At 38.0% G+C, this 13,428-nt stretch overlaps 1 protein-coding gene across 3 annotated transcripts in view; it reads right to left on the reverse strand.

Annotated features, from left to right (window-relative positions):
• Positions 1 to 13,428, reverse strand: part of ABI3BP (ABI family member 3 binding protein) — a 262,119-nt gene that overhangs the window by 77,182 nt on the left and 171,509 nt on the right. Inside the window, exons 33-42 of one of the 3 annotated variants that reach the window (XM_029213849.1) lie at positions 10,940 to 10,999; positions 10,044 to 10,127; positions 8,694 to 8,753; positions 7,823 to 7,888; positions 6,606 to 6,665; positions 5,735 to 5,818; positions 3,842 to 3,898; positions 2,755 to 2,814; positions 2,053 to 2,133; positions 1,388 to 1,447 (exon numbers count right to left, since the gene is read on the reverse strand). The exons of the other annotated variants lie outside the window; for them this stretch is intronic. Of the exons in view, the coding sequence (XP_029069682.1) occupies positions 1,388 to 1,447; positions 2,053 to 2,133; positions 2,755 to 2,814; positions 3,842 to 3,898; positions 5,735 to 5,818; positions 6,606 to 6,665; positions 7,823 to 7,888; positions 8,694 to 8,753; positions 10,044 to 10,127; positions 10,940 to 10,999 (672 nt within the window). The remainder of the gene's footprint in view (positions 1 to 1,387; positions 1,448 to 2,052; positions 2,134 to 2,754; positions 2,815 to 3,841; positions 3,899 to 5,734; positions 5,819 to 6,605; positions 6,666 to 7,822; positions 7,889 to 8,693; positions 8,754 to 10,043; positions 10,128 to 10,939; positions 11,000 to 13,428) is intronic. 3 annotated transcript variants of the gene reach the window in all.

The following is a 13,428-nucleotide window of genomic DNA, read 5'->3' on the forward strand; positions in this document are numbered from 1 at the left end:
CTCCTTTAAATATTTTCTTTCTAAATTTTTTACCAAACAAGCTGCTTTTGTATAAGCAAATTATCTTCTATCTAAGAAAAACCCAAGAACAGGTTTTCTTCACAATTATATTGTACTTTATTCAAGAGGTAAAACATGCCCTTACTTTTGATCTCTTCCTCTGCTCTACACCCTACCCTACTCAACTGCTAATGTGGTGCTGGGACCACAGAGGGCAAGGAAATGGTTGTTTACCTAAGACAAAGAAGCAGTGCTATTTTAAAAAGAAATGAATGGAATAGAAGGCTAAGAGAATTGAATAAGATGCATCTTTTGTCAGAGAGAATCCTTATGCATTTGGCTACCATATAAATCTCCAACCATGAACCTTCTTGTCCACATGAAATTGTAGAGATTCTACCTTCTCTGTTAGGGGGCACAGAGGTGGGAAATGCAAGTTACCAAGCCACATCACTGTCACTCTTGGGGCCCAACTGCAATAGGCTGGAAGGACTCCTTAAACAGAAAACCATAGATTTTCTTGATTTTTAAACTGTGAAGCTTTGGGAAATTTAGTGTTTAGGAGAAGGATTTCTTCCCCTATGATTTGAAACTAAAGGAAGAAAATATTGAGTTGCTATTGTATTTGTAGGTCTAGAAACCATCAACAGCATTGTACCTGTACCAATGTTTTGTAAAATATTAGATTTTCTTGAGTTTATTGGCTGAGTTTGAAAAAATTTTACTTTACCAATCTAATTTGTTCCTTATCACTGAGGGTCTTTTAGAGACCAAAATTTGTTAATTTAAAGATATAGGTATTAATGTGTATAATTAGATACTCAGAGAGATTCCTACTTAGTAAAGGTTAAGAACCAATGTTAAACTGTTGTGGAGAATAAGGAATAGTCAAGTTCATCAGTGATGGGGGAGCTGTAACTTAGATTCACTAGAATTGACACTTCCAGGAAGCAACTTGTTTTTGGTAATTTAATACAACAGGGAAACCTCATTCCTTAAAATAGGAAGAGATTAATGAGGATATCACAAAAATCTTACAGAAAGTAAGTTGCTCGGAGAAATTTCATGGTACTTAATTATTATCATTTTATAGATCTAAATACCAAATAGAAGGCAAACAATTTGGACTTCAGACTCTTCACTGAATCATATAATGAAATGTTAAAGGGGTTTTCATGGAAGATAGATTTCCTCAGCTGGATCCAGGGACAACTGTTAAAAGCAATAGGTAGCACCTTAATTAAGAATCCTGACTACGTAAAAGATGAAGCATGAAATAGAATTACAATAGCACTCGGAGGAAGCGGGAGAAACTCTGGCCATGACAGTGATGGAGTGGGTTTTTAATGAGTGTAAAAGCATTTAATGAGGTCACAAAAATCATTACCTAATGTTGTTTCTGGAGCTTCAGAACTATGAATAACAGGTTCAAAGCTAGTAGCAGGAACTAACCAAAAGCAACAACATGAACACAAGAAAGTTTAAACACACATAGAAAGTCTTAATTTTTCTTTCAAAACATTAGTTTCAAATGACAATTTTTTTAAAGTTTTGCATTCATAGAAAGCAAACAGTCCCTGTAGCTAGGAATAATTCATTGCAGAAGATAGGCACAACCTTTGAACTCTGCTATGAATCTTAGTATGGTCAACATGAGCCTTTCCTAGGTGTTTGATTTTCTGATTCTCATATGGAAGCTAGCTTTGGAAAATCTGTTTAGGCAATATACACAAAAAAATATGTGAAAGTAACTTGTTACATTTCTTGGAAGCTGAAAAAAAATACCTATGTTTATGTACTCACAGCTATAATAAGTTGATAACGTGTTTAAATGTAGATATAGCAATAAATAAACATGAGTGACTATGCCAATCTTGCTATAAATAAGAGAGACCAAGAACTTCACCCAAGAAGCAGCTGTTAACCACACCTCAATGCCTTGACTCTTAGGGAACATGAAGGCTGTTACTTCCCATTGGAGGCACTGCTTTGGGACTCCACTGGGACAGGCTGCTAGGGCTTACCCCTCAAACCATGAAATAACACATTTACCCAGTTTGGTCTGAGGTGCTTCAGGGCTTGATGTGGTTTTAGGTCTGGGACGTGGACGATGAACTCGTGATGTTTTAGGAGCTGAAGGAAGAAACGTTGGATTACTCTAGTGAAGGTGGTTTTGGAAATAAGGTTCCAGATTTTCTAAATATATTTCCTTGAAATTTAAGACATATATTTTAAAGATGCAAATATGTTTGCCTATTTTGTTAATTCTTTTAGCACTGAAGATTCTTCGGAGGTAAAACTCGCACATAAAATTAAGTCAAGAAATGAAGAGTCTTGTAAATGTCTAAAAAGGGTAAGGACTATCATTAAACCGTAGTAAGTTCACACTAAGAAATTAAATATGCCCCCCTATCCACGGAACCATACAAATTGTAATGATTTAATTCCTATGTCTGAAACTAAGCTTTAAATGTGAGCACTGTTTAGACAAAAGTACATGATACAAATTCAATTAAGATTACATGGTAGACAGACATTTTGATCTAAGTCCACGCATAGCTTTTAAAAACAACAGGTAACTTCTTTTTAGAGTCTTCCATACTCTTATTAAGAAGAAAAATAAAGTTGAAGGATGGCAGAGGATGACAAGATAGTCTTATGAAGCTGGTGATAATGTTATTACAATGATGATGATGATAGAATGGATTGACAATGAGCAGGAAAAAATTGTTGAGGAACACAGAATATCATTACCTAACGTTGTTTCTGGAGCCTTGGTTCTAGGAGTGACATGTTCAAGGACTGTAGGAAGAACTGGCCAAAAATAATAAAATAAACCAAAGAGATTTTAAAAATTCACTTGAAGACTAATTTCAGAAGCCAGTTGTTAAGCTTCAGGACTGAGAGAAAAGAGACACACACTTGTTCTTTGCAAAGTTGACCAAATTGTGGTGAATATCAATTAATCTCATAAAATAGTACACCATTGCACTTTGCTCAATATCACTGTGGTCAACAAGAAATTCTACATGTTTGATTATCTGATTCTGGTATGAAAGACTCTGTTGGACAAGCGTTTTACACATTTATATAATATATACTTTTCTAACTACTGGAAAAAGCATTTATCAGTCTATTTGTACTTCTATACAAGTTGACACAAATGTCTACTATTTCAATAATCATGGGTACAATAACGAGCTCATATGTTTGAAAGTATAAGGATCAATGTAACAAATGGAGTGTGTTCATCAAAATTTCAAAGTGGTCCTTGATTCAATAAAAGAAACTCTGTCAAACCCTGTTAGAGAAGGAGAAAGAGTCAGTCTACTCTATCACAAAAGCCCATCATTTAAACTTTCAAGACTCAGGCACATTCAAAAATTTGACCATTAACTAAAAACATCATTCCTTGAAACAAGAGATCTACCAATATAATCACATAGATACTAATTCAATAAAAAGTAACACAGTCAAAAAAACATGGTATTTCCACAATTGATGAGGAAAAAGCGAGTGATGAAAATAAGGGATAGATGGAAATTCATGTTTGAAAGGAAGCTTAAAATAGCCAATGCCGTTTAAGCAAATGCACGTGATCACATGACACAGCATTGAGTGGTTACATGGCAGTTTGACATCCTGAAATTAGTATACACACAGTTCTCTTAAATTCGACAGATAACCTGACATAGAACGCAGCAAAATTGCAAGGTAAAGACTGTAATGGAATGACAACAGAGGGTATAGAAATGGTTTTAAGATGCAGGAGAACCTGTGGCTACAATGGTATGACAATGAGCAGGAAAAGCACTATTTGAAGGACACGCATTCTCATTACCCACGATTTCTGGAGCTTCAGTTCTAAAAGTACCAGGTTCAAGATCTGCAGTGGGAACTAGTCAAAAGCAAGGAAATAAACACATGTGAAAAGTCAGCAAATTAAATCTTACCAGTATAATAGTGCTTCAATAGGTATATTACAATTTGAAATTATTTTTCTGAAATTGCATACTTGATATTTAAAGATTTGGTCACCTAAAGCCAGGTAAACTTTCTTTATGAGATAGTCACAGCCTACACAAACTGATAAATATCTCAATAAAGTCAACATGATATTCTCCTAGGTGTCTAAGTACCTAATTCCAATCATTGTAGAAGACTGACCTAGGAAACTTTAAACATTTTACCAAATATATACTTATGTAACTGTTATGGCAGTTGGCTTTTCTGTGGAAGCTTTAAGAAAACAGCATGTCCAAGTGTTCATCACAAGGAAGAAAAATATCTTTTTTTCCTATTTCTTTAATTTTGTAGCTATATGAGATGATGGATTAAACTAAGTAAATTTATTGTGGTCATCATTTCACGATGTATGTAAGTCAAATCATTATTCTGTACACCTTAAACTTATACAGTGCTGTATGCCAATTATATCTCAATAAAACTGGAAGAAAAGAAAGAAAATAGCATGTCTAAATAAGCATGGATACAATAAATAGCTTTCGTGTTTGAAAGGAGGCATAGAAAAGAATTAAGCAAAGTGAATCTTGTAGATCTTGTTGAGAGCTCATGTTTAGAAATAGGCTGAGACCTTGTTTGAGGCAAAGGCACTCAGCAAATCAGGATAAAGAACATATAGTGTGTGGTGCCCAGTAGAGCAGCTCTCTGCTCTAATCACATAAATTCCGTACCCTAGATAGGAGGGAGAGAGAGTTGCAGGAGAGATCCCTGATGCTTCTAGGGTCAGACCCAAACTTCTGAGTCACACCTTCAAGGATTTTCTTCAACTGCTCCTATGGACCCATCCAAACTCAGTACTATTCATCACCTCTTGGAAGCAGAACCTCCCTTATTCCAGAAGTCTGTGCTCTCTGGTTGGTCTCTACACCTTACTTTCTGTCTGTTTATCTCCATGATTTTAAGACCCAACCTCTTTCCAACTCCTTATTCCTGTCCTTCACAGACTTTTCTCTCTTTCAACTCAGAGATGTTTATAACCCCTGCAAAAAACAGCTCAGGGCTTCCCTGGTGGCGCAGTGGTTGAGAGTCCGCCTGCTGATGCAGGGGACACGGGTTCGTGCCCCGGTCTGGGAAGATCCCACATGCCGCGGAGCGGCTGGGCCCGTGAGCCATGGCCGCTGAGCCTGCGCGTCCGGAGCCTGTGCTCCGCAACGGGAGAGGACACAACAGTGAGAGGCCCGCGTACTGCAAAAAAAAAAACAAAAAACAACAACAACAAAAAACCCAGCTCAGTTTGCACAGACACACTGCCTTGGTTCAATCTTTTAATGTTTCACGTTGAGGCAGGTTCTGAATTTGACTCTACTACAGACTGTGAAGTAAAAACAAGCTGCCAGCTTCTGTGATATCCTCACAGATCTTGATGGGCTGTGGGGAGACGGAAGGCACTTCGTGTTTGTTTCTTGAGATAAAGATGCTTGGTTCTATTTAAGACATTTTTTTCTTTAAGAGAAGAATGGAATGGAATAAGAAAAAGCAAATAAAATACATAGTAAAAGAGTAGATCCTTGTGTAGAAAGCACAGGGAATTCAGCTGCCACGCGCGTCTCCCCCATCATGTTTTCCTTTGCTAATGGGGAAGCAGCAGCAGGTCATTTTGTGCCTTTACCCACATGGGGCTCACAGCGGCTATCACTCCCACTACTAGCATCAAACCCAGACTCCCAAGAGCTGCAAGGACTCAGTCCTTTAAGGAGAGACCCACATTTACCCAGTTTGGTTTGAGGTGCCTCAGGAGTTGGTGTGGTTTTAGGTTTGGGACGTGGACGACGGGTCCGTTTTGATGTTTTAGGAGCTGAAGAAAGAAAACCTTCAGTTACTATAGAGTCTGTAGTTCAGAAGCTATGGGTAGCATGACGCATGGCTCTAGGTTTCCTAAAACTTATTAGATTTCCTCATATTTTAGGAAATGTGTCTTTGTAACTTTTTAATTGGAAACTTTCACCCTTATTATAATAGTATGGTTTTCTTTTTTTTTTTTTTACAAGTTAAAGTTCATTGGCAATGAGTCAATTATAATAGTGAAGAATCATTCAAGAAGTGAAGAATCATTCATAGAACTCTTGTTTGAATAAAAAGGATAAGAATCACTGCTAAAATATTATGGTAGTGGTGATAGCCAGGTACAAATTCTTTGACAGTTTACTAAAATAAGACCATGTCATTAACTAAAATGTCAGTTAAAGAACAAATATCACAGTTAAAAAAACAGTAGACCTTTAGATCCACAAAGAACCCTCCCTGACACCATAATAGTCGTTAGAGTCAAGAGAATTGCTTTTTAAACCCAGCTTTTACAAAACATTGGTTAAAAAACATACAAGATGACAAAAACAATTTCAGGTGATTACATGTATAACAGTTGACCTGAGTTAGGTTCATGCACGGCTCTCTTAAAAACAAGGGATAACTTGTTTTAAGACTCAGAGACTTCAATTCTTTTAGGATGAAGAATATCATGGAGTGACAACAGAGGATGACGATGCAGCTTTATGAAGCAAAAGAACCTGTAGCTTCGATGTTGATGGAATGAGTTTGACAATAAGAAAAAGCGCTTACTGAGGATCACAGTGTGTTATTACCTTGTGTTGTCACCCAAGCCTCAGTTCTGAATGTAACAGGTTCGAAGTCTGCAGTAGGAGCTGACCAAAAGTATTAAAAATAAACCAAGTGATTGTTTTAAATAAACTCAAAATATTTACTTCAAAAAGAATCTTACTAGTATAATATAGGTTCTAAAACTACATAGCAACTTTTAAAAACTCTTAAACTAGAAGAGTAAAAGTTGATTTCCTAAAAATTGGCCATACCTCAGTCAGGTACCTATTTCCTTATTCCTCCTTCTTTGATGATCTGATTCTAACTAATAAGCCAAAGTGGGATGTGTGGGTATTGCTAAGAACTTATCTTTGGACAGAGACTGAGGCCTCAGCATGATGAATCAAATTGGGTATCCCTCCAGACTAAGCAAAGAAAGAACATGCCTTCAGGAGCAAAGAACAGCTTGCTGATATATACTTGATCAAATCTCAACTGCTTCATCAGGTGCCTAAAGATCTCCACCATGGGAGTCCATGGACCAATCAAGATCTACAAAAGCTTTGACTACCACCTTGAAGTCAGACATCCTTTATACTAGTATTACAGTTAGACTTTCTCCTTTGGTTGGTCTCTACTTATATCCATTCTTTCTGATTTTATTCCTTTCCATCTTTCTACTCATCTATGTACTAGGATGATTTCAAGGCTCCACTCTTTTTAAATTTATCTTTCCCTGCTCCAAATATTTATGGCCCTAGCACATCTTGTTGGTAGCACCCAAATATCAATCTTGTATTTGCATAGATGCTGCCTAATGCCATCTTCTATTTTATTTACAAAGGAAATGCTTTTGTTCTTAACTGTCTTGCAGGTTTGAGGACTAAAACATGTCTCCCACATCTGATACATTAGCATCTTTAGAGGTATACAACTTGGAGGATACTGAAGGCACTTAGTGTTTGTCAATTTGAACTGAATATGCCTAATTTTTCACAGGAAGCTTTATTTTCAAGAGATAAATGGAAGTTAATAAAATGCACAGTGACAAAGATTTTACAGAGGAAGCAAGAGGCATTCAGCTGCCCCACAGATCTCCCCCTACTGTGCTCTTCTTGCCAGTTCCACAGTGGGAACTGCAGCTTAATACGAGTTGTATCTTTACTCTCATGGGGCGTATTGGTTACTCCCCAAAACTGGGATTACTCAACACCCTGCTGGGTTAGGTTGTTGGGACTCTAAACCAGGAACACAAGTTTACCTGGTTTGGACTCAGGTACTTCAGGACTTGGATGTGGATGAATTGTCTGTTGTGATGATTTGGAAGCTGAAGGAAGAAATTCTTGGGTTATTACATAACTACATCACCCATGGTTCTGGAAGCTATGGGAGGCAAAAAACATGACTCTAGATCTTCTACACCTTGTTAGATTTTTGCCTGTTTAGTTTGAGATTTTTGTCACATACATAACTCCTTTTATATCTTCTTTTACCATAGAAGATTCTTTGAAGACAAAAATCACTTTTTAATATAAGAAATAAAGATTAGTAATTATAATCAAAGTCTCATAGAGCAGCTTGACTGGGCAACAAAAAGGTTAAGAACTGTTGCTAAATTTTAATGGATAATGAAGAATAGTCATACTCAATCTGAGGTTTATAATTTAATCTTCCAATCTTTGGTACATGTTCTAACTATTAAAATAAAAACATATTATTACCTAAATGGAAACAAAACAACAAAATACTATGCAAATAGAAAAAAGGTAGAAATGTAGATGTGCAATGAATGGATCCTCCTGGCCCTATGAGAGCTGTTGATGACTTTATCTGTCTAGATAAGAGGGAGATCGGGATGTGTTTGAAAACCAATTTTACCACAAGCACCGCTGGAATAAAACACAGAATGACACAATTTCAAACAGGTTACGTGGCAAATAAATATCCTAAAGTAGGGTCACACATGACTAGTTCTATTAAAAACAACAGGTAATTTAAAGGTTTTCATAATTTTAAGAAGAATGTAATTGAATGGCCACAAAGAATAAAACTGTTGTTACATGGAGCAAGATGAAACTCTGGGTCTGACAACAAGCAGGATAAGTCTCGTTGAAAACACAGTTTATCATTACCTAATGTTGTTCTGGGGGCCTCTGGTCTAAGAGTGACAGGTTCAAGGACTGTAGCAGGAACTGACCAAAAAACAATACAGTAAACCAAAGAGATTTAAAAATACATGAAAAGTTAAAACATTCACACCTCAACAAAACTTGCTTATATATCATTCCTTCTACAGAAACAAAGGAAAAAAAAAAAACAGAGAAAGAGTAGAGGATTGTTCTTTGAACATTTGGCCAAACGATAGTCATGGTCAGTCTTAGGCTTATCCTTGGAAATATCTTGAGTCAACGTGAAATTCTCCTAGGTTTTAACTAATGGATTCTAATTGATATGGAAAACTCTGCACTGGAAAATATTTTTAGGCATTTACCTAATGTACACTGAAAAAAGAAACTGTCTTTAAAAAAATCTGATCAACCTGTACTTCTGTGGAGGCTGAAAACGAGCCCTTACTGTGTTTAAGTAAACATGGATACAATAGACAGTTTATAAGTTTGAAACAGATATAAAAATTATTCATTGAAGCAGATGGTGTTGGTCTTGCTAAGAGCTAGTCTATGGAAAGAGTCTGAGACCTGTCCAAACCACGACAAATAAAAGAGCAGGATAAAGATGGTTACTCAGTCTGAAATACTCAGTAGAGCATCTCTCTGGCCTAAGCCCAGAAAAAGTGGAAATCAAAGACTGTTGATGTCTCTCTATCAAATCCAAGCTCTTGAACCAGGTCCTCAAAATCCTCTTTCAAATGACTGGATGGATCCATCCAAATGTAGCATCATCAACAGCCAGGTTTTGACCATGAGAAGTAGGACAGTCTGTTCTAGGTACCCCCAACCACCACACTTCTGGTTCTTCTGCCTTGGTTCACATTTCCCTCCATGTATTCAAATCCTGTAGTGGGCCTAAAGCCCAAGGTCCAAGGTCCAAGTCCAGTCCACCTTGATCTTTTCCCTGTACCATGCAAACATATTCTCAGCTTTACAGTTTTAGAAATGAAATGTCTCCCACAGCTGGCATATCACCCACAGTTGCCAATATTGGTCCAGGAATTTGCAAGGTACTTACAATTTGTTTATTTACTTGAACGTAATATATTGGCTTTGCTAAAGAAGTAAAACTGGAATTTTATAGTAAAATATATACTAAATGTATGTCAAGACTCACACATAAAAAGAATATGGTATTCTGGCACCAGCTGTATCTCACCCAGTCATGTTCTCCTCAACACCTGGTAGAGGAGACATTACTGATGATGCCTCATGACTTCATGCTTAGAGAGAACGTGAGCTTGGCACTGCTTTGCGTCCTCAATTGGACAGGTTACTACGGCTCACCCTTAAACCAACGAATCACACATTTACCCGGTTTGGTCTGAGGTACTTGAGGGCTTGGTGTGGTTTTAGGTCTGGGACGTGGACGACGAGGTCTTTGTGATGCTTTGGTAGCTAAAGAAAGGAAAGCCTTATGTTATTCTACATTGTACGGCTCTGGGTACTGAGGAGAGGTTTTTCCAAAACCTGTTAGAGTTTTTAAAGTTCCATGAATTTGTAGTTTAAAATTTTTACTCATTTTATGCCAATGCATCTTTTTTTTTTAAGGTTGAGGGTACTTTGGAGGCAAACTCATGTTTATAGTCAAATTACTCATTCAAGGCATGAAAATCAGCACTTGTAATCAGATACTCATAGAACTTCCTCACTGGGGGAAAAATGAGAAGGACCAGTTCTGGTGCAAGGGGAGGGGAAGTTAGGGTCACACTAAGACCCTAACTTCAGATTTGGATAATTGCCTATTTGTCAAATTAGTAATAAAACACATCATCACTTAAAACACCAAAAAAGAAACAAACATACCATGCAAATAGTTTTTTAAAAATCTAGAAACTTAGATGGCAAAGGAGCTTAAGAGTAGCTGTTATTGCTGATCAGCCTAGAGAGGAAATAGATCCCAATTTGTTTTAAACTCAGCTTTAACACAGAACACTGTTCAATGAAGCACAAGGCGATGTGATGATTTCAAATGCCCCCCGTGGCAGGTAAACGTTTTGAACTAAGCTCATGCCTGCTCTCCTAAAAACAACAGGAACCTTGTTTTTAAGAGGCTTCAGGGCTCTTCAAGTGAAGACAGTGGCTGAATGGCAGTGCAGGATGATAGTGGTCATCTCGTGAAAGAGGAAAAGCCATGTGATGGGGATGGAGACTGAACAGACTGTACAAGGAGCAGCAAAAGATCTAGGCAAGTGGCACAGGGTCATTACCTAATGTGGTCCCAGAGGTCTCAGTTGTAAAAGTATCAGGTTCAAGGTCTGTAACAGGAACTGAAGTAATAAACAAAAGAGGTTTTTAAAAAAATGTGTATGAAGAGCTACAACATTCATGTCAAAATGAATCTTGCCAGTGTAACATTGCCTCTAGAATATTTTTTTAAAATTTCTGAATGAAGGGTGTTATGGACTGAATTGCCTCTCCTCAGAATTCATTTGTTGAAGTCCTAACTCCCAATGTGACTGTGTTTGGAGTTAGGGTCTTTAAAGATGAAGTTAAGGTTAAAGGAGGTCATAAGGGTGGGGCTGTAAGCCAATAGGACTACTGTCCTTATAAAGGAGAGGGAGAGACACAGGGACGCTCATACATAGAGAGAAGGCCCTGGGAGGACACAATAAGATGGTAGCCATCTGCAAGCCAAGGAGAGGGACCTCAGGACATATTAAACCTGCTGATACCTTGATCTTAGACTTCCAGCCTCCATAGCTGTGAGAAATAGATTTCTGTTGTTTAAGCCACCCAGTCTGTGGTATTTTGTTACAGCAGCCCCAGCAGACTAATAGAAAGGGAAATCAATTGTTGTGCTCAGACTTGGCCAAACTGTAGTTAGGGACTTCTTCATCTCATGAGACAGTCATTACCTTTGGTCTCTGTTTAGCACCACAAAAGGGAAACAGTTCCTGTAGTTAGTGCTTGAATATCTGAGTCTGCTATGGTAGACTTTAGGATATTGTTAGGCTTTTACTTAAATATGTTTCTAACAACCCTCAAGAAGCACGTGAAAAACTAACCTGTACTTCTGTGGATGCTGAATAAAGAAAATATCTACTACGTTTATCAAATTATGGTTGCAGAAAAAGTTCCTAAATAACCAAGCAGCCATTACACAAATAGCCAAAAACTGTTCTGATAATCTTGCTGAGAACTCAGCTTTGGAAAGATCTTGTGACTTCTGTCCAGACAAGAAGACTAGGTAAGAGGCAACTTCTTAGTCTGTGGCAACCAGTAAAGCACCTGTCCACTCTCAGTACAGGGAAAACTATCCAAGTTCGGGAAGAAGAGACTTCTGATGCTCATTAAGAACAATACTAGCCTTATTCAACTAGTGTCATTCAAATGCATCATCACCAACAAAAATGTTTTGCCTGGCACTTAGAAGAAGCAGGGACTCTGCCCCCTCTGGTTGCCTCTCTATATATCCTATGTTTTCATCTTGTTCACTCTCACCTATCCACTTGTGCAAATTCGGATGTGACGTCAAGGCCCAAACTCCTTCTCTGCTCTACTGAAGCCCACGTCGATTTTTCCCTTCTTTAAGACTTGCTATAGATGTATGAGATGAGAGAATTTGGGGTCCCTCCATCACCAGTTAGGGAAGAACTAAAGATCAAAAGCACCCATTTTGGATTATATGTGAGTTAAAAAATAATATATATATATTTCCATTTAAAAAAAAGAGCCACTATAATCAGTCTACACTTAATGTTTGTGTACCTAAGAAAAATCTTGAATTTGCAAAAACACCCTGCCCTGTTTTCATCCTCTAGGATTTTCACACAAGAAAAGCGTTTGTGCTCAACTAACCTGCAGACTGAGAAGTATAGCATGTCCCTTACTATCCAGAATTGGAGAGAAGGTTATGTCTCTTCCAAACATGAACTCCTCGCCAGTTCTGAAGGGGCATGATTCCCTCACTAGGGGGTATATGGGTTTACATTTTCAACCAGTGACAGGCTGCCAGGCTCCTTAAGCCAAGGGCCCTGCTTTTGTCTGGTGTGATCGCTGCTGCATCTGAACTTGGAGTGGTTTTAAGTTTGGGTTGTGAATGACATGTCCGCTGGGATGTTTTTGGAAGTAGAAAAAGATAAATTTCTGTTACTTTAAAGCTTCTGCAACTTACAGGTTTTTGAACAGAATCTTCTTTAGGTTTTCCAAAGCTTGATAGATTTTCTTCGGTTTCAGGAAATGTTTCTTTCTAGTGTGAAAAGTTTGGCCCTACTATGCTACTGTATCTTCCTTTGTTATTGAAGATACTTTGGGGACAAAGTTGACACATTAAAATGAATTATTAATTCAGAGAGTCAAGATTGGTATCTTTTAACACATTCTCCTAGAGTCCCCTGACTGCATTAAAAAGGTTAAGAATCATTTCTAAACTATGGTGGAGATTAAGGGGGAGTCAGATTCACCTTAAGGATGGGGCTTGCTATTTAAACTTATTAGCCTTGATCACATTATCTGTTAGACAATTCACTAAAAACATATTACCCAAATGTTAACAAAACAACAAAAAAAAACAGGCAGATAGGGCTTCCCTGGTGGCGCAATGGTTGAGAGTCCGCCTGCTGATGCAGGGGACACGGGTTCATGCCCCGGTCCGGGAGGATCCCACGTGCCGCGGAGCGGCTGGGCCCGTGAGCCATGGCCGCTGAGCCTGCGCGTCCGGAGCCTGTGCTCCGCAACGGGAGAGGCCACAACAGTG

The sequence above is a fragment of the Monodon monoceros genome, unplaced genomic scaffold, assembly GCF_005190385.1.
Source record: "Monodon monoceros isolate NGI ecotype Baffin Bay Population unplaced genomic scaffold, NGI_Narwhal_1 Super_Scaffold_11, whole genome shotgun sequence".
Classification (NCBI taxonomy): domain Eukaryota; kingdom Metazoa; phylum Chordata; class Mammalia; order Artiodactyla; family Monodontidae; genus Monodon; species Monodon monoceros.